Raw genomic sequence first — 26,633 nt, 5'->3', positions numbered from 1 at the left:
CCCAGCTTCCGTTTGTTTCCATAGAACTAGTTTCCCAGAAAATTGTTAAGAGCAAAAAATTAAGAAAGAAAGAATCGATGTGAACCGGAGACATATGGTGACGTTGATCAGAAAAGTGTGGGAATCGGTGTCGAGCCGTACGTGTTCGAGCTCGGAGTCATCGTCATCGTCATCTCCGACGGCGTCGTATTTGGGAGCGTTCGATCGGATACCGACGGAGCTATTGATGCAAATCCTGAGACTGGTGGGGCCCAAGAATGCAGCGAAGGTGGGCGTTGTATGCAAGGCCTGGAAGGGTCTGGTCTCCGACAATGGGCTTTGGATATTCTTTCTTCAGAATCAGCAGCAGGAAGAGCCTTTTTGGGACTCAATTCTCTTCTCCGAAACACATTTGAGATCCGTTTACCCTTTTCAGTATGTTCAACTTCACTACTTTCCCACCATCCAATTTCCAATCTTTTCAATTATAAAAGCCTACAGCGTGAGTTCTAAATTCTATATTATCCGTCAAACAGAAAAAAATAATCAATTTAATATAATTTTATCTTAAAGATTGAGATTTTACTATGAAAGTTCCAGCCTTGGTGGTGTAATGTGTAATTTTCAAGTAGCCGGAAAGAGAAAAAAAGATATGGAAAGTCAGAATTGTCAGTGGGATGATAGTTGGTTAGTGTATTTGTTCTATATGATAATAGAGTGTTCATAACTGGGAGAAAATGCCACATCAATTGCTTTAGTGAGGAGACTTTGTGTAATGAGTCTGTTTTTTAATGCTGAAGTAGCGGATATGCTGCTTGGTGCTTGTCCATTGAATTGTGGGCGGAGTGTTATGTCCTTACTTTTCAAAATGTAATTTTATTGCAGACCACTCATGGGTCAGATGCCCCAGTTGTCCTTCATGTCTATTTATGGTCAACGAGTGCAAGTTCCGGGTTCTGTCATCATCGATGGTGAATGTCTCTGAACTCCTTACTCATTCACAATTTATCATGCTTGAGAATGCTTATCTCCTACATAAATCATGCCCTCATTTTCTTTTTACATTTCTTGGGAAGGGGGCTCTGGCTACTGCAAGTTTGGTTGGAGCAAATATGCTTGTCCATCTGGGCGGCCAGCAACCTTTTTGGTGAGGAGTTTGTTTAGCTCACAGTTAGAAGTTATATTGCATACAATTCCTATATATGGGTAAAAATCCCACTTGCTTGTTAGATATGTTTCAAGCTCTTCTTCACCGTTGGTTTCACAGTTTGGGTTTTTCTTGCCATGCCTGTTCTGAACTGATCTGATGCACAGGAATTTGGCAATGTCGAGTCTCCGATGTACTCTAGACTCCGCCATTTTTTTGGGACCATTTATAGCAGGTATGCTTTTCTATCATTTTAATTCCGTTACTAATATGTACTGTTCAAACAACTTCATAGTCAAAACCTTGTAGCTGTTCTTTTTTATTCTATTCTCTTTATATCAGTTTATTGGATGAATTTTTCATTTAATCTACATGTAAAATGATTTTCTGCTAAAATTCTAAATTAGAATTACAGAAGAAACTGAACTTATGTAATAGATTATTATCACGTGGCATGCTGGTTCTAACTCTCAAACTGTTGATGCCTTTGAATCTTTCGTAGCAGGTATATCTGATCTGTGATATGTGTTTCTTTATAGGATGCAGGTGAAACCATCTTCGCAGCCTGTGGTTGTGTCTATACCAATCTGCCATTGTGATGGTGAAATACTATATATTACTTGCCTCTAGAGTGATTTCTTGCACTGCTTGCATTAGTTCTCTGTGTTACGATCATGATCTTGTTAAACTGATCTTAGATCCTTCACTAGGTATGCTCTCCATCCACTTCATGTGCTTTCTTTTCTTCTTCTTTTTCATTTTTTCCCAGATACTGAATCTGCCAAAGCATCGAGACAACAACTCAAAGAAGCCATATATAGAGTACTCTTTGACATGAATGTCCCTGCTGTTTGTGCCATTAATCAGGTAATTAAGTAAATTTTCCCCCTTCCCCTCCATATTAATATATTATACTGGCTAAATTCATAGGGGGGAAGGGAACTAAAGCATAAATAAGATGGATTGGAATCATGCAAAGTTCTTTATGTAGTCTGGAACTACATTCTTTCAGTGTAATCAGTTTTCATTTCTGATACATGGGTTAATTGAGTCCAGATTACAATATTCACTATAAAGGAAGCGTCTCTACTATAGTTCTCTGTTTTAACAACTTCTCTGGCTTTATGTCTTAATTAGTGTACAATCATAACCATGCAACAATACATAATTTCATAATTAACTTAATGCTTTTTCAGATTTGCCAATCAGATTTGGATCGCTAATTTATTTGTAGCATAATGAGACCAGATAATTCTTTCGTTATTGTTGTTATATAATATTGTGCATTCTCTGCTTTTGAAACTGTAGGCAAGTTTAGCCTTGTATGCAGCAAGAAGAACTTCAGGGATTGTTGTAAATATTGGGTTCCAGGTCACTTCTATTGTTCCAAGTAAGCTATGCTAATTTTTATTTCATCTATAATTGCTTTTATCCTTTTTTCTTGTGATACTATTGATGTTTCAGTTTTTTTTTTTTTTCATTTTTTATTTCCTGGGACTGATTGGAACTTTGTACTTATGCATTTACTATTGTGTTTATAGTTTTAAATGGTAAAGTAATGCGCAAGGTGGGTGTGGAAGTTTTGGGATTGGGAGCCTTAAAGCTTACAGGGCATCTTAGGGAGCTGATGCAGCAAAACAATATCAATTTTGAATCACGGTACACTGTTCGCACTCTGAAAGAGGTATAGCTGTTATCCTTTCACAGTGCAGGCTGTGGTTATTGAATATATATTCTCCTATAATACTGTCAGCGATTGTCACTGCCACCAGTACCATGCAAAGGTTCTTTATTAAGTACAATTTCTATTTCTAATTTTTTAATTCTTTCTCCTGATGTCATACTTGCATATCGAAACTTAGTGGTGTAGTGGTAAGTAGAAAGTTACCAAGTGACCTCAACATCATGGGGCAAGAAGTTCAATTCACCCCATGCTTTGCTGTGTCAAGGGTTGAAATTTGGAAATTTAAGAAAGAAACTGTATCTATTATTGTGATGAATCAACAAAGAAACTATTTCACATTTCATGTTTCAGTGTTTCTCAACTTAAGTATAAAGACCTTATCAAAGTTTACTAATGTTCTGTTTGTTGAATACCATTCAGAATCTATGTTATGTTGCTGCTGATTATGAAGCTGAGCTATCTAAAAATACCCAAGCATCATTTGAAGCTGCTGGAGAAGGTTGGTTTACTCTTTCAAAAGAGCGGTTTCAAACAGGAGAGATCTTATTCCAGCCACGACTTGCAGGAGTGTAAGTAGTACTCTGCGTTATATATATCAAATTGATGCCTATGAGTGGTTCAGGTCTGATCTTGAGCATGGCTTGTAAAATTATCAATCATGGTTTCTGTCCAAATTTTACCATTTAGCTTATTAGGAATACAGACTTCACAGGGTAACTGTGTTTAAAATTTATAAATACCATATTTGGTATAGGCATACTATGGGGTTGCACCAGGCTGTTGCACTTTGTATGGACCATTGCCATTATGCAGAACTAACAGATGATGATGCTTGGTTCAAGACAGTAATATTGTCAGGAGGCAGTGCATGTTTACCAGGACTCGCAGGTATGGTTCAATTACAAGCAAACTGTCTCTATCTTTTGTGACAAAAATATGGACTGAGATGGGCATCTTACTAATCCAGTGGCCTTAGAGATGTGAGAAAAGGATGCAATTTACTATTGAGAATATTAACCTCTACCTTGTTTTCCCTACTTTTTTTATTCAGGAAGGTTAGAGAAGGAATTACATGGACTTCTCCCTCCATCCATGTCCAATGGAATCACAGTCATTCCCCCTCCATATGGTGCAGATACTGCATGGTTTGGGGCCAAGCTGATCAGCAACGTAAGCTCTGTCTCTATCTCAATAAATTGTTTGGATGCACAATTCAAACATACAAAACTGCACATATTGCAGTTCCAAAACATCTTTGAAAGAAACACTTGTTTGAATAGCATATAGGTTCAGTTGGTTATAATCATATGATCCCTCTACAGCTATCATATTACAGGTCTTCCATACAGTTTGTCTTTTTAGAACATTATCAGATATTGAGGTCTGGCTTTCTCCATGTGACTTGGAGTTGCAATTGTTCACATTCTGTTTAATATAATTTACTTGGTAATAATACAGTTGAGCACCTTCCCTGGTCCTTGGTGTATGACAAAGAAGCAATACCGGCAGAAGTCTAGAGTGAAGCTTATGTGGTGAATACTTAATGTGAGTTATTAATTTGAGCCATTCCATGGCCTGTGTATGATACGAAGTGGTTATAGTCGAAGTCCAGGTTCATTTCTTATAACTTCCCAAAGAGAGGTTCTATAGAAGAACAGGTACTTATAAGTTATAACTTCCCAAAGAGAGGTCCTATAGAAGAACAGGTTGGAATTTGAGTTTTCTTATTGTATATATTCTTTATAGAATAAGAATTTTATTATGTAGCTAATCTTTGAATAATTATAAATACCGTAAGCATAATATGTCATACTGAACGAATTGAATGTATAATGCGGCTTACCTGGGAATAATATTGTATCAAGAGTATTTGTGGGTACTGCCATTTTCCTTGGTTCTGATTTTTCCAACTAAGAGAGTATTTGGGACTTGATAATAAGCTTAAAATCCCGAGTTAATTGCATTGCAAGAACGTCCTTAATATAATAAAATGTGAAGAATCTATTGCCTCCCACTCGAAAATGTATGCTAAAATGCAGTGCAAACTTCAAGTTCATCAATGTCTAATAGTCTATTAACCCTCTCCAACATCCTGTAGATTTCTTTTTGCCTGCTATGGTTAATAGTCCCTGCTACAAACTCGTGGACCACACCATCTATTTCGATGAAGCTCAACCCACGAGTTGTGTCCAAGTCATTTTCTTTGATGATCTTCCTAATTTTAGTTGCACTTTCCTTTTCCCCAGCTTTAGCAAACATAAGCCCTGCAAGTTTATATCTGTCACCAGACATTGGCTCAAGTTCAGTTAAGTGCTTGAATGCATGGTTCCCTCTCCTCAGGTCACCGTGCATTCTACAAGCACCAAGCAATGCACCCCATATAACTGAATTAGGTTGTTCCGGCAGTGACATGATGAGCTCTTCCGCCTCTGCCAGCCGCCCGGCACGGCCAAGAAGGTCCACCATGCATCCATAATGTTCAATGGACGGTCGTATCCCATAATCATGCACCATTTGATGAAAGTACTGATATCCCATTTCAACATACCTGGCATGGGAGCAAGCCGATAAAATAGCAACAAAAATTATTTCATTTGGACAAGTTCCCTTAGCAACCATCTCATCGAACAGTTGAAAACACTTTTCAGCTTGTCCATGGATGGCAAAACCAGAAATAATAGCTCCCCATGAAACTATATCTTTTTGTGGCATCTTCCTAAAGATTTCATAGCCATGTTCAATGCTGCCACATTTAGCATACATGTCTATAAGAGCAGTCCCCAGAGTGATACTCATTTTAGCCCCAATTTTATCAGCATATGCATGTATCCATATTCCTTGGCCTAGTGCTCCCAAATTGGCACAGGCAGACAAGGAGCTCACAAGCGTTGATTCATTTGGAGAAACTTGGGAAGCTATCATCTTTCGAAACATGACTAATGCCTCTGCATACATGCCATTCTTTGTGTACCCTGCTATCATTGCACTCCAAGATGCAACATCCTTTGCTACCATGTTATCAAAAATAGTTCTAGCCTTCTCCACTTGACCCTGATTGAGGTACCCAGAAATCAAAGAGTTCTTAGCAAGTGTGTTCTCTTCTGAAAACCCCGCTAGAACGCGTTCTGCACAAACCAAACTGTCTGATGAACTCGAGTACATATGGATCAGTGAGCTATGAATGTAAGTATCCGGGGCTATTCCGGCCTTAATTATCCGGCAGTGCACTTGTTTGCCTTGAAAGAGGGCATTCAGTTGGGAACATGCTTTGAGGACAAAGGTATAAGTGTAATTGTCTGGTCTCAAGCCATGTAGTAACAGCTTATTATAGAGCATCAGTGAATGATATGGGGACTTACCCAAAATCAATCCTCTCATCATTGTATTATAGGCAAATACATCAGGACAAGATATTCTATCAAAAACTGATAAGGCATAGTGAATTTGTGACACTGTCACATAGGACTGAAGAAGCCTCCCAGGGTTTGGAGGGCGGTCAAGCAGTCCTGATACAACCAGTTGAGCATGTACTTGCCTTACTTCTTGGAAGTTGCAGCACATTTGAAGCAAAATCAGAGTGGCTGGCATTCTAACTGGAATTCTTGAAGAGAAGAATGGTGAGTTGTTCTTCTTGGGAAGAGAGGGAGGAGCAAGAGCAGCCATGGAGGCCATGCAATGCTAATGATTATTGGGGAGGAACCTGTAAAATAGTTCAGTAGCAGTTTAAAGGTCTTCTACACTTCACTGTGTGCTCTCCACATTCCCAGTGGCATGAATTATCTAGAGCCATAGAAACAGAGTCCAAGCAACAGATAACTCATATCATTAAGATAATTGCATCTGGGCCCCACATTACACACTCCAGCTTCGCTAGCTTGACACATTTTGGAATTTGGTATATGTTGAATTGCATCACTTAATTATGACATCATTGGTTTCTCTAAAAAAAATATGACATTATTGGTTAATTAATGGTAAAATTTAAAAGAGGTTACGGATTTGAGTGACATCCAAGACTAATAGAATTGATAAGTACTCAAAAGCACCCTCCAATCATAAACAAAAAAAAAAGTTACTCAAAAGCTGATCTCTGGTCATAAATGACATATTATCCTCCCTCCTAAATTATCATAAAACCAAAAAAATTTTGTCATTCACTATAATTCTGGAAAGAGTTGGAATTCTTTGGCGCTCACATGTCAAGCTATATATGATACAGTATAACACAGTGATGATGTACCTATAATCAAAGATTCACATGTTACAAATATCATAAATGCAAAGAGAATCAATTCAATTTAACTGCATACACTATACATAAATTTCATATAAATAAATAAATAATTAATACAATCCTCTTATATATACACTTGAGACAATGAAAATGTCGTAAATAATCAAAGCCCAAGTTGTTTATCAGCACTAATTAAAACCTCAAAATAGTTGAAGTATACCGGACCCTAGAATTTTATTACCAAATTTAATAAGAGGGATGTTATTTCGACTATCCTAAAATACTGAATTGACCACCCTATTTTAAAATTTCAATTTTACCTTTACAAATTCAATTCTTATGGTTTCGATCTACTCAAGTTTATGAGCTTCGTGGTTTTGATGTAAATGGCATAAACCTTTCCATGTTGGACCTTGGGACTTCATTTTCAAGCTCATTGCTGCGTGGTGTTGACTTTCCCAATGTGAATGCTGAGGGCGCCGCTTTCAACAATGCAGACTTGAAGTTGTGCAGTTTCGTGGAATCGAATTTGTGTGGTTCTCATTTTCTGATGCTGACCTTTCTTCTGCAAATTTAAGCAACGGATGCTTCGTAGACTGCAGTTCTATGTGCAACAGATGTTAGTATGTTACATTGGGCAAATTTGCGTTCAGCAAATCTCTTTAAGGCTGATCTCACAAGAGCAAAGGTTGAGGAAGCTGATTTGAATTGGACTTCAAACTTTGTTTAATTTTGTTGAGTCTTCACTTTGATCTTTGAACATGAGAATATGAGATCACTTATATATTATTGTATAGAGCTTCAGGATCTTTCTATTGAATCCAAAACCATGTGATTTGAACATTTCAATTAATCAATCATCGACTTATAACAAGTATTATTGAACACTATTACAGTGAAACTAGGCAATTTAAGTAGTACTTGATCGATCAAAGTAACGTATATCTCAGTGTTATAATTAACATATCAAATCGATTAATTAAGAGTAAAGATCAAAGTAATAACACTTGTTTTTTTTTTCCCACGTCAGCAGCGTGACGACCCAACGGGAGGAAGAAGAACCAAAAGTAATTTATGTACATGCAAAAAATGACGAATCTAAATCTTCTCATGGGTGTGATGGAACACCAATTCCTCTTGTTTCAGAGTAGGCTATGCTAATTTTTATTGATCTTCCTCGTGATATAAGTACTCAAAAACTTATCTCTGGTTATACATATCTAATGGCTTAAAGCTTACCATTTAATTGTACTGTATGTAATTTGTTTTCTTCAGTCATAAATGATATTATTGTTTAGTCTTTTGAATTAGTTATTATAAATGTCGGTTTACCTCTTCAAATTGTTCAGAGTGAGGTTGGGAGAGAAAATTATGACTGCTAAATTTTTTTTATTTTGGTCCCCAGTTGCATCAATTAAATTATCTAGAGTCCACATAAACAGAACCCAAGCAACAGATGTGATGAAGATGATAGCATTTGACATCTGGGCCCCACATTACACACTCCAGCTCATCTGACACATACAGTAATTGGAATTTGGTCTTTCAACGCGTATAATGATGAACTCTTGAAATTAAAATGTTTTGCAGTATATAGCTGTCAAGGTATTGCACAAAAGTACACTAATAAATCACAAATGCTTAACCCCAATAATAAGGGATGAGAACCACAAAATGATACATTGAGTTAAATAGAAAACATCTTATTACAACAATATTAGCTCTAGCACAATTGTGGAAACATGGCTGAAAACCTGATCAATGAAAAAATTGTAACTCTCTCACAAGGCTAATAACATACTAATTGGCAGAAAATGGTCTGGACATTCATAGTAACCGGAACAACAACACTAGGAAACCAGCCGTGAGCATTAGCAATGGGGATGGATTGGATGTGGTATGAACCCCATTTACATCATTGGCCACCGCTGATGGTGGTAATGCAGGGCACGCAAGACCTTCCTTCCCCTCGCGGCACTCATTGGCAAAAAGTCCAGGTGGGTAGTTTCCGTAGAGGTTAATGTAGCTGAACATAATTGAAGCGCATTCATTTGTCAAGTCATTCAACACATCTGCATAAGGGCAAGCCAATTCCTTAAATGCAGCACAACACTGCTTAGCAGGATACCGCGGTCCCTTGCATTGGCTTGTGATAACAGTGTAGTTCAAAAACTCAAAGTTTACTGAACAACCTGCAGATAACAGGAGACAAATTCTCATTAGACTAAGTTATTACCTTCTAGAAAGAACTATAAAAAGAATCATGTAGAAAATAATGCCCAAACGAGGATTACATTTCTACGCAACCCAGAACCAAAAAGAGCCTAAGTGTGAAACAATAAGCTTCTAAGTGATGCAATCTGGTTCAACTGAAATCATGTTCTCATTTTGTATTTTCTTTTTTTGCTGTGTCATTTATAATCCTAAACATGCTTGCTTGCCTTCCATCTCTCTCAAAAAAACAAAACATAAGTTCCTTCTATCTATAATTTCCAAATCAATAGAAAAGGTAGAGGGGCATCAAATAGCAACACCACTTTTCAATCATCATATGGGCAACCCAATGGTATGAAAGGATGCAAGGTAAGACAATACACTGCAGAATATCAATGCATTAATTGCTTGGCTTCAAATTAAAGCCCAATTTCAAGCTGCTCTATTTTTCTTTTTCAAATAGCTATGCGAGTTAGAAAGTAAATCTGGGCATATAACATCCGCAGATGTATGATGAACCATCTACTACTTGCAAATACATACTATTCTGGTAAAGATCGCCCAATTTAGTCACTTAATTTGGATTTCACTCTAGTCAACTGATTTCTCAAAACCAGTTTGACATGAATTTGACTAACCGTAAACTAAAATAACAGAAAAGAATCTGAAACAGAAAACGATGAGCATTTGATTATTAATGGTTATCCTAATTAAGCCCATTCCATCAGCCTCCAATAACAGATCATCTAGCACGCAGACAACACATATCGTCCAACACAGTATAATTGAACAAAGAAAAACCAATTAAACAGGCGTTACCGAAAACTAGCACTGCATTTTAATTTATAGAGTTAAAATTTATGACCTAAGAAGAAAAATAATAATTTTTCAGAGATGGGTGTGATTTGTGAAGGAAATGAAACCTTTCTTGGCCTGCAGTAGGTTCCGGCCGATAGAAGCCTGAGATTCAAAGATACCATCTGCAAACAAACCAAAGTTTAGAGCTTTATTGAATCTAAGTTTGTTTGAGTCTAATGCTACAACATATATACAAACAATATGTCAAGTTGAGCAATACCTGAAATGGAACTGGGAGAAGAAGAAGAAGCAGGGAGACCCATACAAAGGAAGAAGAAGAGAATAGCAAACCAGAAGCAGAAGCTCTGATTCAACACCATGCTTTCTGGGTTCTTGGAGAGCACAAAGAGAAACCAAGAGAGATATCAAAGATCTCTTTTTCTCGACAAATAGAGCTAGTTTTCCCTCTACCGTCTGTTTCTTTTTTCTTTTATTTGTTCAGTTATTCTTTTTCAGGAAATAAAAAGATAATAGAGCTTAAAGCTTTAAATACACAAACTTAAGTACTTAACCTACCTAATAACTACAGGAACAGTCGTCGTTGATTGAGAATGGAGTACAGCATAGCATGATACGCGAAAACTGGTTTCTTTTCTTCACGAACTCGTCAGCTGACTCAGTCACTCAGCACCCTCTTTCTTTCTTTATTTTATTTTTTGGCCATTTCCCATTTGATTTTTAATTTTGTCTCTCTCAAAGTCGTGGGGGAGTGGGTACTATTGTCTTTGTATAGTTATGTTTCACAAACATGAATCTTGGAAGATCCAATTTTTATTAAACTAAAGTTTGTTTTAACTAGTGTTTTCTGTCTTGCCAATTGGCATTTCATCAATACTTATGTTTTGAATATTTTACTAACTTCACTTAACGATTTAAGTTGGACCGATCTTTTTTTTTTTTTTTTTTTTTATAATATGGGAAAAGAGATTTAAAGTTGTACTCCAACGGAGAAATATAACTACACCAACAATTAGTTGATAAATTAAATCAATTTTAATTGGGTTATGCAAAATGAAAATAGAACATTCAAGTATTCAACATCTTATAATTGTTGGTGGTTTTGGATGTCACGTTTCTTCCAAAATGGCCAATATGCTTTTTATCTGTCTGAATGGAATTGCGCGTTAGCTCAACATTTCCAACCAAATCCTGCTGTCACCACAAACAAATATAATAAAGTAATAAACTATTAATTTTAATAAAAGAATGTGGTCCACCGTAACCAAATTTCTTGCTGTTTACATCCTGAAAATTGGCTTGGAATGCATACATGTACTTATACATCGGCTCAAAGTGATATGATTTCAGAAGTAGGATTTTTTGCATTTTTCATTACATTAAAGGTCAAAGTGCACTTTTTTATTCTTGTACTTTGAGGAAACCACGTATCGTAATTCTTACATATAAATATATAATCGTTGTATACAACATCTATCTCGCAAACTGATGGTGTGATAGTTTGTGAAAGAGTGGTTAGATACAAAAAAATTTCCATCAATTTGCATGATAATGATTTGAAGTTCTGATTTTGGGCAAGAAAGCTCAAGGAGGGGGACCCTGTATTGTTCACCAGGCTCAGCCACCGCATGTCAATAACTATCAACTAATTAACATGGCGCCTGGAAGAAACTCTGACATTTCTTATGCTATGAAATCATGAATGAACCAAGTGGTCCTTTATGCTCTTGCCTAAAACATAAATTAGTGCTCTCTGAATGAATTTTGTAAATTTCTTTATATACATGGTATTGGATCTACTCTAAGAAGAGTGGAAGATCTTTCTTCACTCCCAAAACAAACATGTTAAGCCGCATTATACAAAATTTCATTAATTTTTTATTTTTTCATCTCTGCACTGTTTCAAAGCAGCAAAAGGTTACAGCCCATATACCTTCATGAGAAGAAATTTCAAACCTAGAAAAAAAAAAAAAAAAAAGGAGTGTGGGGAGGAGAAGTTGTATATCAAGTGCCTCTTCCAAGTGTGCATTGCTTTAGTTGCACCATATTTCTTTAATGCATGTAGCTTGTTCCAATACGAGTCCTTACCTATTCAACAAAATGGTCTCTTTCTCTGCATCAAAAAGATTATCAACAATGTCAGATTGGGCTCAACAAAACTAAAATCTATAACATGAACATGAGGTTGATAAGAATGTGCTTTTGTTTTTCATTCTTGTTCATTGCTTGACCACTGTGGCTATAACTTGATCGTATATACATATGCATCATATATTAAGAAGCTAACGAATTTAAATTTGTGCAAATATCATTTTCATTAAAAACAATGAGCACCAGTAGCTAAACATCAATTCCCACATCCCCATGGGTTCAATGATCAAAATTCCACATAAAAGGGGTATGATGTTCCAAGATTGGCAAAGAAGCTTAATTTAGATATAAAGGTTACCACAGAAGTTACTGACATTTTTGCGAAGAGACTTACATGAAATTTAGACTCTTGTAGATTCTCCAGCAACCTAGAAATTTCAAATTGCTTTACCACTGCAGCATGCAGCACCTGTAACAATAACATTAAGAGTGAAAACTATTTTTATATGTTCAATTAAAGGTTCAATAAACAAATGACTAAAAGTAGTCAGCATAGCTTACTCTTTTTGTTTGCTCAAGATCATATTCAACAGACTTAATCCTGTCCAAAGATTCCATAAGCATTTGTTCCTTTTCTAAAGGAATCCCAGAAGGTTTGTTGCTAAGTTCCTCATATACTTTTTCTAGTCTTTGGAGACGCTGTAAACATGGAAGGACACAGTCTTCTTCGTTCACAGCTTCAGGCACTGGTGAATGGCTATTCGTGATGCTTTCCACCAAATTAGATGGATAAATGTTGTTCTTCCTTCTCCAAAATTCAAAACGTAGAACAGGAGAAAATGGTATTAGTCTGGCCAGGAAAGATATCAGCATTCTTGCCACACCGGGGAAATCCCTCCTCTCAATTTTGTCCTTAACAATGCCTAACTCATGGTTACCTGAACTACCTGAAACAGACATAAGATAGGAAATAAGCTGAGAGGTAAGGTTGACAAGGGATACCAGCTAATAGTTGAAAATTGAAATACTACTTTTCTTTTTCCATTTTATTTCCTATTTAAAAAATGTTTAATCTAATATATCCTAGAGAAATGGAAAATTGGTTGCCAAAATAAGATTAAAATAAAATTAACCTTCTGAATTTGATGTTGCCTCATGAGAAACATTCTCTGTACGGTAATTAAGTGAATGATCCTGATCATGTCCCACTCCTTGATCACTTGTAACAGCTTTCTCAACCAGAGGAAAATGATCATCACAACTGTAGTAAGCATTTGGATCTGATGCCTTGAAGCGTGTAAAACAGATTATCAAAACACAGACCCACACATGTATGCTTTACATATGTAGAACCACACAAATCACTAAGAATCTGAATTTTAAAACTCACTTCTTCATCAAGTGCAGCCAAAAGAGGAAATGTAGAACTCCGTCCTAGTGAAGAACAAGGATCATCAATATCTGACCCTGATTCTGCAATTGATGTATCACTTGCTCTACCCTGATTAAAAAACAAATAAGAAAAGGTGCTTACATCATCCAATCTAAACCAGTGACACATCAAATACTACAAGTAATAATTGTGTGCTAACCTTCAGTGGGCGTATCTGAATGTAACAGTTAAATTTCTGCTGGTCATTAGACACTCTGGTGATTTGCCTCACAAATGTTGCTTCAGCATTATGCACAAGCTACAAATGAGAGAACTTAGGTTAAACTTCACTAATCAGTTTAATAACAAGATTTGAGCCTGAAATCACAAAAAAAATCTATATTTAAGAAAAAGGGAAAAAAAGAAAGAAAGAAAGATGATAACCTTCATTATCTCGGTATCATTCCATGGACCTTTATTAGACCCAAGGCAGCATCCTTCAGCAGAACATGTACATGATCCACCCAGGAAGTCTGGCAACTGACTGAAAGGAGATATATGTAACAATAAGATAATGGGTATTGTCAAGGAAAATATTACAGAGAGTATAAGGTAAGCATACCTTGAATCAATGACTTCGAGTAGTTTAGACAAGGATTTGGGATCCAGAACCTGGATTTTCAGATAATTAATACAACAATCAAGGCTGTAGGAGGAGGAAAATGAGATACCACGGACCTAGAAAAATATCCTTTACCTGTATCTTTGCAATTGTCTTTACATCAAGAAATTTCTGTGCAGCAGGCCAAAGCATCTTCTTAAAGCCAGGACCAGCATTGACAATGTACATTCGGTGTAATGTCTGTATATTGCAAAACAGTTAGACCAATACAGCTCTTGTAAACAAAATATTATCTTTTTTGGACAAAAAAAAAATGATTCAGGTGATTCAGATACCTCAGGGTAGTAATTGGTGTCAATCCTTGACATGGCAGCCAAGAGATTTGCAGCAGTCCGGGTGAAATTTTTCATGCCCTGTATTCATGTAACATCAATCTGCCAGTTAATATCCTGAAAATTAGCAGCCGCAGCTAAAGAAAGCACCAAACTTGGAGGTAAAAAACATACTAAGATCCTACAAGCATCATAATAAAAAAGACGGGGTTTCTATTCTTTTCCCCACCCCATCAACAATTCCCTATTGTAAGAATGGTATATACACATCAGGGCCAAGTGTGAGATCAATAAGAATATATATAAACAAAAAACAAAATGTAATAATCACAGAGTACTAATACTCTAAGCTGAGAGAGGCAAAAAAAAAATACTGAAAGACAATACTTTATTTTTAAAGACCAAACTTATTAATCACATGCATTCCAGTAGAGGTCAGCATACCAAGCCTTGTACATCCAATATAGTTGTTGTTGAACAAATCTGTTTCTTTGCTGCAATTGAACAAGCAGGGAATTTCTCCTGTAGAGCTCTCTCAAACTCTTGGACATGGTACTTTATGTATCGCTCTATACTGGTGATTTGCATAAGCCTACTTGGATGAGCCTGTCCCAGTCGCTCAATGTAAATCGGCCTGCCTTCTTTATCAACCCCATGGTACCCATGAGGGTAATATTGCAATACTTCATCGAGTTCTTCAAATTCAAAATCCTTCATATTGATTAATATGATAAGGTGTTAGAGCTAAAAAAAAAAAAAAACAGGAATGAATTATCAAAGTATGTACTTCAACTATACTACAACATCCCGCCTGTTAGGGGCCTGTTATAATTCAGATATTAATGCATCATCTGCCAAAGATGAAATTCAGTTTCAAGGTCTTAGTTTAATTTTTTATTTATTTTATAAGAACACAAATTTCATTAAATAAAAAAAAAAAAAACAGAGTAAGGTGGACAAGAAATCCACTAAAACAACAATCTCATACAAAATCACATGAAACACTCAATCAATAAGGATAACACAAAAAGGCACGCCTTTAAAATACTTTGCAAACAAAGCCCAAAGGGAACAACAGAGAAGTCCTCTTTCCTAGCACACCAAAGACTCTCCAATCTGATAAATACTACATCTATATCTACATCATTAGTGGCAAAATTTAACATCATTACCTCCAAAATAGTGTCTGTTCCAAATTCTTTTCTCCATTTAAGCATTTCTTCCCACAACTGGATTGTTTTGTCAATGTTAAGGTCTCTAGCTTTCAAAAATCTACATGAGGGGGTAAAAAAGTAAAATTAAGCTACTAAAATCAATTAGATCTGAATTGGAAAAGGAAAGGTAAAAAGATCTATTAGAACAGTCACTTTGTTAATGAACAACGGATATTAAGAGACTTGACTGACCTCAACAAAGTATGGTAGTCATCGTGCCTAGCCGGCAACAAGTCCTGCTCAAGGAGTCTTTGACGAAATTCTTTGACAGCACTCACCTCTTTTTCATCCCGTACATCTTCAATGGAAACTGATGGAACCCTGTAAACAATTTTCCTTTTTCCTCTTTTCTTAAGAGAATGGGTGAATTTACTTGAAGCATTTATTGCCTTTTTCTTGAGGTTGCAAATTCTTGACCGTCGTCTCTCCTCTTCGGAATTCTCAAAATCTGATCTTCTCTCTCGGATTTCATCATGAGCTCCAAGCCCTTCTAGGCCTGTGAACAAATGCACATAGTTAAAAGATCACATGAACAAACTTGTTCTGATTGCCCCTCCTTTTTTTCTTCAAGTTTTCTTTTCCTATGCATGTCTTTTGATGCAAGTAACATGCATAACCATCGATACTACAATATGCAAGATTTATCTGGAATTTGCATCCGAATTTTCCCATTAATCAAGCATTATACTCCCTTGAATTGACAGCGTGTTGCGTAAAATTATTCTTCAAACACAAAAAATAATTCATCTTGTGGACCAGAAAGCATACCTGACATCTTAGTCCAGTGGAAAATGAAGATTGTTTGAGTCACTTGACCCTAAATCTTCAGAGCAAGAAAGCAAACCCACAGCAAATTCTACAACATGCATGTCACCATATACTGTCAAAAACATAAGCAACGAATTAGGATCCAAATGTAAGACATGATTATATCTTCATTATAGAGAAGTGAAGCAGAAGAAGCAAACTGACTGACTTCATTGCTGAGTAGGACAGAAAATTAAATACAACTGATTAAATTCAATGCAGAAACAACTGAACCAAGTCCTCCACACCATCAAAGTCAGAAAAGTAAACCAAATACCTAAATGTAAATCACCAAATGCTATACATGTATTTGTGAACCCTCTTGGCTGCATTTGGTAAAATGAGGAAAGTAAAGGATTACATTGTGTTCGTACTTTCCCGCAATTTCACATTCCATGAAACTATATCACTATTAGGCTCTCTTGAACATCTATTCCTTTAACTATTTTTCCACATAATTAAACCCTTTAAGTAAATAAATGTCACTTATCACCGTTTGTAGGCTAACCAAACAAACCCTTTAAGATTCAATGCATAACTCTTTAAAAGGTAGATAGATCTGAAACAGCTAAATTCCCCAAAATAATCCCAAGCTACAGACACCTCATGTTTCTCTTTTCATATCCAAATTTGCCACCTCTCACGGATTTCACTTTCCTGTTTCCAAAGATATTAAACACAAAAAAGTATAGTAATTTCCAAAACCACTCCAAAATTCTGTCTCTCACTTGAGGTGATTAGAAAAGGAAACCCCATTAACCAACTCAATCCCAGGAGCTCTGAAACTCATGAGCTTGAGAGAAGAGTGAAACCGTTAAAAGCTATCAGAGGATCTGAACCATCAGTTCTCACATTTACACCTTCTTAACGCTCCTAAATGCACCAAATGCATTAAATCTCAACAATGCCTATAAACCACGTTGGGATCACGCATTCGAACTCTACGTAAATTTTCTTCAAAACCAAACGTACACTCCAAAAACCAAAATTATATTACATCTAATAATATCATTTCGTAAACGAAACAAAATTTACAAGAAAAATGAGAAGTATACCGTATGCAAAAAAACAAAAAAACAAAAAAACCTAGATTGAAAGCTGGATCACAATCCGAGAAACCAAGGCCATCGATTCACGCGCAGAGAATCTATCCAGAAGCACAGATGGAAAGAGAGAGGAACGGAAACGAAACCACGCCCAAAGCCGTTAGGATATTTTCCCGAGAAAATATCGGGAATTTTCTCGAGAAAATTAATGCAAACTCAATGAAACTTATAATAGCAGAAAGAAAAAAAGAACAAAACGAAAGACACAATTCGGAAGAGAGAGCTCCTCTTCTCCTTTCCCCCAGCTGTCCTGTCTCTCTTTTTATTTTCCTTCACTCTCTTTTATTCCTTTTCATTTTTAATATTAATATATATGTTTTTATTATCTTATTTTATTTTTCTTTATCCCTTATTTGGCACCGCTGTCCCCAGATTTGCATACGTGGCGGCTTCTGCTTTCTTTTTTATATTTTAATTTTTATTGTTGAAAATAATAATTTAATTTATTTGGAGGTCGCGGCAAAATTGGTTTGACGGTGGTGGTGAATGGGGATTGGACTGTCGAATAATTTCATTTATGCTCTTTGTTTGCTCCACTCTTTGTAACTTTTTAGCTGTTTCCTCATCATTTATTTTGTATTCTTTTTTTCGAATATTCTATTCAAAACTTTGTTACTCACTAATTAATGGTCATTAACTGAATTTAGGCATAGTTTTAACTTGTATCACTTTCTCACCCAATCTCCTATTAGAGACAAGATCTAATGAATATATTCATAAATTTATACCATAATATGAGGATTTCCAAATTCGATCTATGATTTTTTATTATTAATATGTGTGTTTCCCTTACACATAAAATTAAATTTATTATTTATCTTGAAAAATTATAATGTATGACTATAATATTACGTGTCACATCAGCACACATGTGCTGTTTACTAGGGGTGGGTTTGGATCGGTAACCGAACCGAAACCCCTAAACCGAAAACCGAACCGAACCCCTCCGGTAAGCCTCCACGGCAACCGAGATCGAGACCGAAAAGCCGGTAAACCGATGTTCGGTCAACCGAAGAATCCGGTCGGCTCGGCTCGGTTATGGGCCTAGACCGAACACATGTTGGGCCATGTTTTGGGCCACATTTTGGGCCTTGACTCCATTCACTAATTTAGTATAATAAATTAATATTATGGTTTAGGGTATTTTTAATTAGTTTATATATATTAAAAAACATATAAATTAAAATTATAGGGGTTTAAAAATTTATATATGTTTTATATAATTTATAGAAATGTATTATATAAAATTATAAATTATTTATTAGAAATGTATTAGAAATGTATAAAAATGAATTATGTAAATGATTTGTTAAATATATTCGGTTCGGTTCGGTTTACCGACGGTTTAAGGATGTGGGAACCGGGACCGAGTCCGAACCTCCCGGTTCGGTAGTCAAACCGAACTTCCGGTACGGTTTTATTTCGGTGCGATTTTTTTCGGTATCGGTTGGGCCGGTTTCGGGCTCGGCCTCGGTTTTTCGGTCAACCCGACCCAGCCCTACTGTTTACAATCAAATACAAATTATATAATTATTTTTTCTCTTAATTTGAACATATACTAACATTTGAGTTATGACAGAAAAGGTTATTGGACTTCATTAATAAATGTTGAAAAAATAAAATTTCTTTTAGTTTCTCTTATTTTTTATGTTGAGATAAAGAGGATTCATATAGGACATCTCAAATATTTTAGTAAAAAATATCACAAAACTAATCACTAATTAGTTTTAAATTTGAACAAAATTTAGTGAAAAAATGTAAGTATATTTGATCCTAAACTATTAACATTTTACCACTTAAGGGAGTGTTAGTTTTTACAGTTGGATGCGATGCAGAGAAGTTAGTGGCAGAATTTATGGAGTTTGAAGTCAACTAAATTAGTTGCATAAAAAAAGGATGAGCAAACTAGGAAACGGTTTTCAATATACGACCAAAACAGTAGTAGGCTGGTTCCTATAAATTGGCACGGATATCGCAGTGTAGCATAGCAGCTGCGCTATAGCCATTAGCCAAATAGCCAGTACAAGTCTCGTCAACTTTTTTTTTTCTTTTTTTTCAGTCTTCAGTAACGATGATGAGTCCATCCATGATCCATGTCTCTGATTAAATGATTCACCATGTGGTTTAGAAATTCCAAACCCATAATTATTAATAAAGTTAGTGTCAGATTTATTAATCGTAGGATATTATAGTAGTAGTAGGATCGATGTTGAAGTATCACTAAAATTCCAGTGTGGTTCGTTTGATGGTAGTTAATTTATGAACAACAGGTACAGAACAAAGACAGACCCACTCCCAAGTTCACAACCCCCCACACACACCGTACTGGCATGACTCAGACTCAGACAGTCAGACCCACTACTAGGCCCAGCTTCACTTTTAATTTGGTCAGTCTCACCATATGCACACCCATCACAAGCATCTTGTGTTTGACCTTCAATCTATTTCATTCCACAAGTGTGTTGGATATTTAAGGACGCCGAGGGCTGTCGGCCATACATAAATAATAGATTAATTTATGTTGAGTATCTCAAATTTGTTTTAAATTTTAATTTATTATCTTATGTTTAAAATCTTATAATATCATATCTCATCTTTTTAATTTGTTACAATATTATATCTCCGTTAGTATGACTGTTAAAAATTACTCTTAAATGTTGACGTGACACTTACATGACATTCTCATAATAATGATTAAATATCACGTGGTCTAATAATAGGCCACATCATGTCACGTGACATAAAAATAATTAAAAACCAAGAAACCGGGCACATAATTATTAATTTGTTTTCCTTCAATTTTTAGATTTTAAATTATTTTTTTATGTCATGTGACATAATGTGTCATGTTGTCAGATCACGTGGTATCCAGTCAGCATTGTGAGAGTGTCACGTAAGTGTCACATCAACATTCAAGAGATATCTGAACAGTCATACTGACGGAGGTATAACATTGCAATAAATTAGAAATGTGAGGAATGACATTACAAGATTTTAAACATGAAGTACTAAATTGAAATTTAAAATAAACTTGAGGTACTAAACTAAAATTAACCCTAAATAATAAATTCATTCACCAACCTTTATCCACATGTGCATATATTAACCATTATTAAAATTAAATATCTTTTAATTTTCATTTTCATTCGTCGTGATAGTAACTAATATGATTTAACCAAATTAATCGAATTGAACATAAGGTGGTTTCATGTAATGCATGTAGTTTGAGCTTATCAACAGTCGATTGATTAGATCAGTTGAGTGCGTACTTAGTTCCACTCAAAAACCCATTCAATTCAAACAACATCCACCCCTATTTTAGTTGTTTAAATATTGATGACAAGTTTTTATATATTTCAAACAATAATTCAAAATACAAAAAACTATCATTTTCAAAATTAGTTGTTTTTGTTTGTTTGCAAAAAATGATTATAATCTTGAATGGTTGCGGAGAAGAGTGTTGCATCACTCTGATGTATGTCTCACCCAACATATATAGATTTATAGTATTTACATGAAATATATAGCAGAATCTTAATTCTTGGAAGGTACATATTGAGCCCATAAAGCTATTAATTAATTTGGTGGGTACCTTGGCCAAAAAAATTTGGTGGGTACGATTCGGACACCATTGAATGAGTCATCACAAGTCACCAACCCAATATTGCAAAAGGCTATAGATGCATATGGCATATAGGATATGTGCCGCTCATTTGAATATGACTCAAATGAGGAGCAGAAAAAGGATTATATAATAGATCATGGGATAGTGAGTGCATCACGTAAAATGCAAGCAGACAGCAAAACCAATCCAAAACGTAATTTAAATCTCTATTTGTGTGTGTGTTTTCTTTCTCAATCCCACTGTTGTACGTATCTTATGTCTAACAATTCACTGCACAATGCCACAAATGAAAAGTCTCCTCTATATTTGAGCCATATATATTGTAATTGCAATTTGCAATCACCATTCACCAGCAAATGAAAAGCAAATTTCAAGTCAATTGCCCAATTGGTGAAACAAATTACGTACATGAAAACTTGACAAGGACCCCGTTCTGATATAGTTGATTAGTATACTAGAATTTCATATATTTGTTGTAACTTATGATTTTGGAGATGAAGAAAATAGCAAATAGTTTTGTGTAAGATTTACAAAAGTAAAGTTGTACATATATAAAAATTTTAGAAGAAATTTGTATAACGGCACCCCTAATTAAGATATTTGTATTCTTGACATATTTAGAAATTTTTTTCTCACTCCACCCATACTTACTCCTAATTCATTTCTGAACTTAACTTGACTTAAGTTGCAATTAATCAAGTCTTTATTAATAAATAAACGGAATGGAAACGTACATTTTATGTGACAAGGACATGGAGTTACTATTTTATCATATACTTAGTGTAGTTACTTGTATAGGATGGCATGGGGGTGATTTGGCGATAATCGGGGGGTGGGGGAAGAAGTGGCCGGGCAGTGTAGGTAGCACTGTTCAGAGCTACAATTAGGGCTTAATTTAGTTGTTGTCCTTGGGCTTTTGTCTTTATTATCTACTCTCTGTGTCCGTAGAGAGGTCAGTTTCAAAAAAACAGGGAGCCCCATCTCCTTTTACAGTTGCAGTTTTAGCCTTTAGGTCACTCTCATTACCCCTCTCTCTCTCTCTCCCTCCCCAAACCCTAGATATGACATCCATAACGCCTCCATATATACTCTGGTCCTCTATGTGTCCTTTTACTTGTCTCTCTCTCTATCTCTCTCTCAGTCTCTGCATATGTAAGTATAGAGACTAGTCATGTGTTGTCTTAAGGAGTGTCGGCATTGTAAATCAAATTAATAGACCCAGACATTCCAATGTACCCAGAAAGCGACAATTAATAGATACTCACAAGGATTTTATTGCAGATAAAAGATTCACTCAGAGAGAGAGAGAGAGAGAGAGAGAGAGTGAGTTTTTTTTTGGGTTCTGTAATTTCGTTTTAATTTTGTGACCCGTCCTTGTTTTTCTCTCCTCCCAAGTAACAACTCTTTTTCACCACATCCACATTCTCTTGTTAGAAAACTGACTCTTTTTCACCACATCCACATTCTCTTGTTAGAAAACTGAAAAGTGAGTTAAAAAAAAAAAAAAAGAGGATAATACCTGGGTCAGCATTAGGGGTGATCAATATATACACCCCATTCTCTAAAAAATGCTTGTTAGATAATGCATTTTTAGAATTGTTCATATTTTAAATTATCTATTAAAGATTATCTATATGAAAAATTAACTCAATAAAAAATTGTTTAATTATATAATTATTATTGAATAAATAGGCAATTTAGTTAATAAATTATTCTTTAAATACAAATGATCTATTTATTTAATAACTATTATATAATTAAATAATTTTTAATTAAATTAATTTTTTATAAAAATAATCTAAAAAATAAAGGACTCTGATCCTAAGCATGCACAGTCAAACAAACATTTTTGAGAAATGGGGTGTATACAAAGGTCACCCAAGCATCACCCCAAGCATTGTCCAAAAAAAAAGAAAAAAGCCCGTGATTCTTTGACACCCGGCATTTCGAGTTTTTGGCTACGAAACGCATTGGCATGGGTCTCGTCTTTTCGGGAGAGCAACTGTTGAGAGGCGAAACAGAATTTGTTGTGTGGGTAACTGCTGGCCTCCCCTGGTTACCGCCACATATTTAATGGACTCATCTCATCACTCATTCACTCATCACCATTCACCACCATTTCTTTTGTTTGCTTTCGCCTTTCATTATTTAATCATTCACTCAATCTTATCCTCTCCAACATTTGCTTTTGCTTCTCTCATTTCTCTAATTTACTAATTTTTGTGTCCGACTATAGTCAAACACCCCATATTAATTGATAAATTCTAATTCTAGACTATTTCATTTGACCCACCATTTTCTATATTTAATAAAATATTTCATTAAATGCTGGATTCTGTATTTGGAATATTTATTAGTAAAATATATATAATAACGTAATTTTAAATAACAAAATCAACACACACAAGCATGGGATACTCTTTTCTCTCTTGATGATTTTCCTTAATTAATAATGAATAAGTTTCACCTCAAAAATACACATTGGAGTACATCTTACGCGCCAACATCAAAATCTTGACCGACAGCTTTTGTTTCTCACAAGATACCTCCCTGCAGGTCAATTGGAGTAACTTTTTTCACTTGAACAAAGGTAAATGTTAGTGACTAGTGCAAACCCAAAAGAAACATCCATTTCATTTCCAATGTGTATTACTTTCTTGGATGTAGTTCAAAATTACTTGTTTGGGAATGTAATATACTAATATGTGTCAACTCTTTTGGGTTATTAATGTCTCAACTCTCGATTCATTAAAAAAAAATTGTGATAAATTATGCCATCAAAATTCTAATAAAATATGTTTATGGGTTATAGTTCTGAAAAGGATAGATTGAAAATTCGATCTCTTTCACTGTAACTCTGATGAGGGAACACTTGTTTCATACTTAGGAGTATAGCGTTCTAATTCTTATTCTGACTCTGAAATCTTTCCTCTAGCTTAAAGTAAAGGTTTGATTCTTACCCTCACCTCCAAAGTCAAAGGTTGGGTTGAGTTCTAATGAAAAAAGTAGTTACTTTTTGTCCCTATACCAAGACTCCCCAGTTGCAAATGTTGGTCAATCAATTCATGTAGCAGAGCAAAGCATACCCATGTGCCTTATGCACCGGGGACTGTGAAGTTTGCTAAAAGCCTAAAACTACAGTGTGAACCAACAATTATAAGCAAGTGTGAACAAATATTGCAAGAGAGCCAAGTGCATGTACTGTTGGCTTTTGCCATAAGACTCATTGAGTTGAGCCAATAGTTTTCACAAAAGGGGTCCTTGTCCTTCTGCTCCCTCCCCATTACTATGTGCCTCTCTTTCTCCTTTTGCTTTGCATGCTGCAATCTAGATATTAATGGCTGAAAATTTAACTGCATTGAAACAATGGAACCTGCCCATGTTTCATTCCACTGCTTGGGACACTAGGAGAAGAAAAATGTATAAGAGGGAGACACAACAAGCAGAGGTGGAAACATGCCATAAATTAGGGTGGATGATAAGTACTGTCGTTTTAGTGTTCATGGACCCGATTCATCTCTCCCATTTGTTTTTATGCAGGGTTTTGTTTTCACATGCCCATTAGAGGCCAATATGCTTGCATGCCAACATGTTTTCACATCTAATGCTTACATGCATTAGAGGCCAACATGCTTACAGTTTGGTACTTTGGTTGAACTACCCTTTTGGAAGTGAAAACGTATCCCACCACATCTTAGGCCTTCCACTATGATAAACCCATTTTTTGTGACCCAAAACCCATTTTGGGTCACAAATAGTGCTGTGACCCAATTCTCACATTTATGGTGCTGTGACCCATTTGGGTCACAGTGTTTTATACATATTTAAAATATGCCTAATATTGATTAAATGATGTTTAATTGATAATTTAAAATTTAAAGTATAATAAAAATTATTCTATTGGTCTTATTTTAATGAGATCTTTAAAATAAGATCAATATTGAATATATTTAAAATAAGAAAATTTCATAAATTAGATAACATAAGCCTTACAACATTGGGACTTCAACAACCACAAACAAGAAAAACAACACGATGATTTAATGGAAAAATAAGAACAACACGATCACTAAAAGAAAAAATAAGAACAATACGATCACTAAAAGAAAAAACAAGAACAATACGATCCATTTCCGGCCCATCTAAAAAAAAAAAAAAAAAAAAAAAAATTACAAACCGCAGCAGCCGTTGATCACCAACGGTCATCTCATCTGGACCGTTGGTGACCAAACCAGCCCACCACGCGTCATCAGCCGAGGAAGCCAGGCGTCAGCCGACACTTGCGTTAGCAGCAGCAGGCGTGCGTCAGCAGCAACAGGCGCGGGGCCCACCTGGCTTTTTGCCCAGCTCCAGCTTCTCTCTCTTCACGTGGGCTGATAAAGTGATTTTGGGTCACACACAGAATGGCTCACACTGAAACCCTCTTTTAGGTTACACTTTGGGTTACACCCTCTTTTGGGTCACATTTTCCGGCCTATAGTGTTAAGGTGTGACCCATTTGTGACCCAAAATGAGTTTTGGGTCACACATTCCAGCTGCATAGTAGTAGGCCTTATAGAAGTAACTTCCTACTTATAAATGATAAATGATAAGATTAAGTTTTGAATGTATATAAAGCTAACTCACTCCCCTCAAACATAGTCTCTGAGTCTCATATACCCTAGAATCATAGCACTGATACAATATTATGTTAAACAATGGATATCCAAGTTAACACAATGATAAACCCTTTCTTTTTCTTCTAAGAAATGTGAGTCACTAGATGCTAGCTACTTACCCTTTAACCGTAAATGGGAGACAACAAAGAAACAAATACAAAAAGGACAGTGAACCCAACAAAACCTTGCCGAGCCAAATGGCCCACCATGTTACACTGTGGGCCATAGCAATTATGGCCATGGAATTTCAGACAACACCATTTGATGACAGGTTTGGCCCGTTTAGGGAAGTTCTACGAGCCTATGCCCAAAGCCATTGGAAATGTCCCACACTTTTTTCCTATTTGAGATTCACAAAAAAGAAAAGAAAAGAACAAACAACAAAGAAAGAAGAATGAACTCGATACTACAAAGTTGAGAGAATAAAACAGACACGGCCCATTTAGCAGCAGACCGAGAAGTGCCAGGAGAAGATAGATTCCCAAATGAAATTGAGCCAGACTCAATCTAAGTGATCCAAGGCCCAAAGTAGTAAAATTAATCTCTACCTTTTGTTTTTTTTGGTCGAAGAAAAAATTAATGTCTACCTAATGTCCGAGTCTCTACCTAACCCAAGAACATTCTCTACTTGTCTACACATAGTTTTCGAATTTTGACATGCAATGCAGGAACTCAGCTTAAAAGTAAAATAACAAGCTCGTCATGCAAACAAAATAAGAAATGCAAAGCAGA

The 26,633-nt window shown here is 35.7% G+C and overlaps 3 protein-coding genes and 1 pseudogene across 7 annotated transcripts; 1 reads left to right on the top strand and 3 right to left on the bottom strand.

The window, feature by feature from the left end:
- The first annotated feature begins 41 nt into the window (after positions 1-41).
- On the top strand, positions 42-4,620 carry ARP8 (actin-related protein 8). 3 transcript variants are annotated; one of them, XM_086251897.1, is made up of 12 exons: positions 42-414; positions 865-950; positions 1,056-1,126; positions 1,294-1,361; positions 1,666-1,727; positions 1,896-1,993; positions 2,435-2,516; positions 2,668-2,810; positions 3,231-3,379; positions 3,565-3,698; positions 3,862-3,980; positions 4,269-4,620. In XM_086251897.1, exons 1-12 carry the CDS (start codon positions 95-97, stop codon positions 4,344-4,346), a joined length of 1,410 nt encoding a protein of 469 aa, XP_086108023.1. In that variant the 5' UTR covers positions 42-94; the 3' UTR covers positions 4,347-4,620. The 3 variants fall into 3 exon arrangements, with proteins under 3 accessions (XP_086108023.1, XP_086108031.1, XP_086108038.1); XM_086251905.1 differs by lacking the exon at positions 1,666-1,727 and having other exon boundaries at positions 1,056-1,185; XM_086251912.1 differs by lacking the exon at positions 1,666-1,727 and having other exon boundaries at positions 273-414.
- Positions 4,621-4,707: 87 nt separating this feature from the next.
- On the bottom strand, positions 4,708-6,587 carry LOC147296176 (pentatricopeptide repeat-containing protein ELI1, chloroplastic pseudogene; annotated as a pseudogene).
- Positions 6,588-8,663: 2,076 nt separating this feature from the next.
- Positions 8,664-10,746, bottom strand: LLG1 (LORELEI-LIKE-GPI-ANCHORED PROTEIN 1). 2 transcript variants are annotated; one of them, XM_086253378.1, is made up of 4 exons: positions 10,633-10,746; positions 10,337-10,448; positions 10,182-10,238; positions 8,664-9,236 (listed from the first exon to the last, which is right to left on the bottom strand). In XM_086253378.1, exons 2-4 carry the CDS (start codon positions 10,434-10,436, stop codon positions 8,872-8,874), a joined length of 522 nt encoding a protein of 173 aa, XP_086109504.1. In that variant the 5' UTR covers positions 10,437-10,448; positions 10,633-10,746; the 3' UTR covers positions 8,664-8,871. The 2 variants fall into 2 exon arrangements, with proteins under 2 accessions (XP_086109504.1, XP_086109494.1); XM_086253368.1 differs by lacking the exon at positions 10,633-10,746 and having other exon boundaries at positions 10,337-10,596.
- Positions 10,747-11,809: 1,063 nt separating this feature from the next.
- Positions 11,810-17,883, bottom strand: LOC147296174 (phosphatidylinositol/phosphatidylcholine transfer protein SFH13-like). Of its 2 annotated transcripts, none has more exons than XM_086234495.1 (15): positions 17,568-17,883; positions 16,474-16,585; positions 15,898-16,201; positions 15,664-15,763; positions 14,936-15,202; positions 14,495-14,572; positions 14,295-14,399; positions 14,160-14,209; positions 13,982-14,081; positions 13,758-13,856; positions 13,556-13,666; positions 13,299-13,452; positions 12,727-13,112; positions 12,560-12,634; positions 11,810-12,187 (listed from the first exon to the last, which is right to left on the bottom strand). In XM_086234495.1, exons 2-15 carry the CDS (start codon positions 16,478-16,480, stop codon positions 12,167-12,169), a joined length of 1,857 nt encoding a protein of 618 aa, XP_086090621.1. In that variant the 5' UTR covers positions 16,481-16,585; positions 17,568-17,883; the 3' UTR covers positions 11,810-12,166. The 2 variants fall into 2 exon arrangements, with proteins under 2 accessions (XP_086090621.1, XP_086090625.1); XM_086234499.1 differs by having other exon boundaries at positions 17,599-17,883.
- Positions 17,884-26,633: the final 8,750 nt, after the last annotated feature.

The sequence above is a fragment of the Dryas octopetala genome, chromosome 1 (assembly GCF_963921425.1).
Source record: "Dryas octopetala chromosome 1, drDryOcto1.1, whole genome shotgun sequence".
NCBI lineage: Eukaryota > Viridiplantae > Streptophyta > Magnoliopsida > Rosales > Rosaceae > Dryas > Dryas octopetala.
Note: the sequence above shows the minus strand (reverse complement) of the source record. Positions and strands in the feature narration are given on the sequence as shown.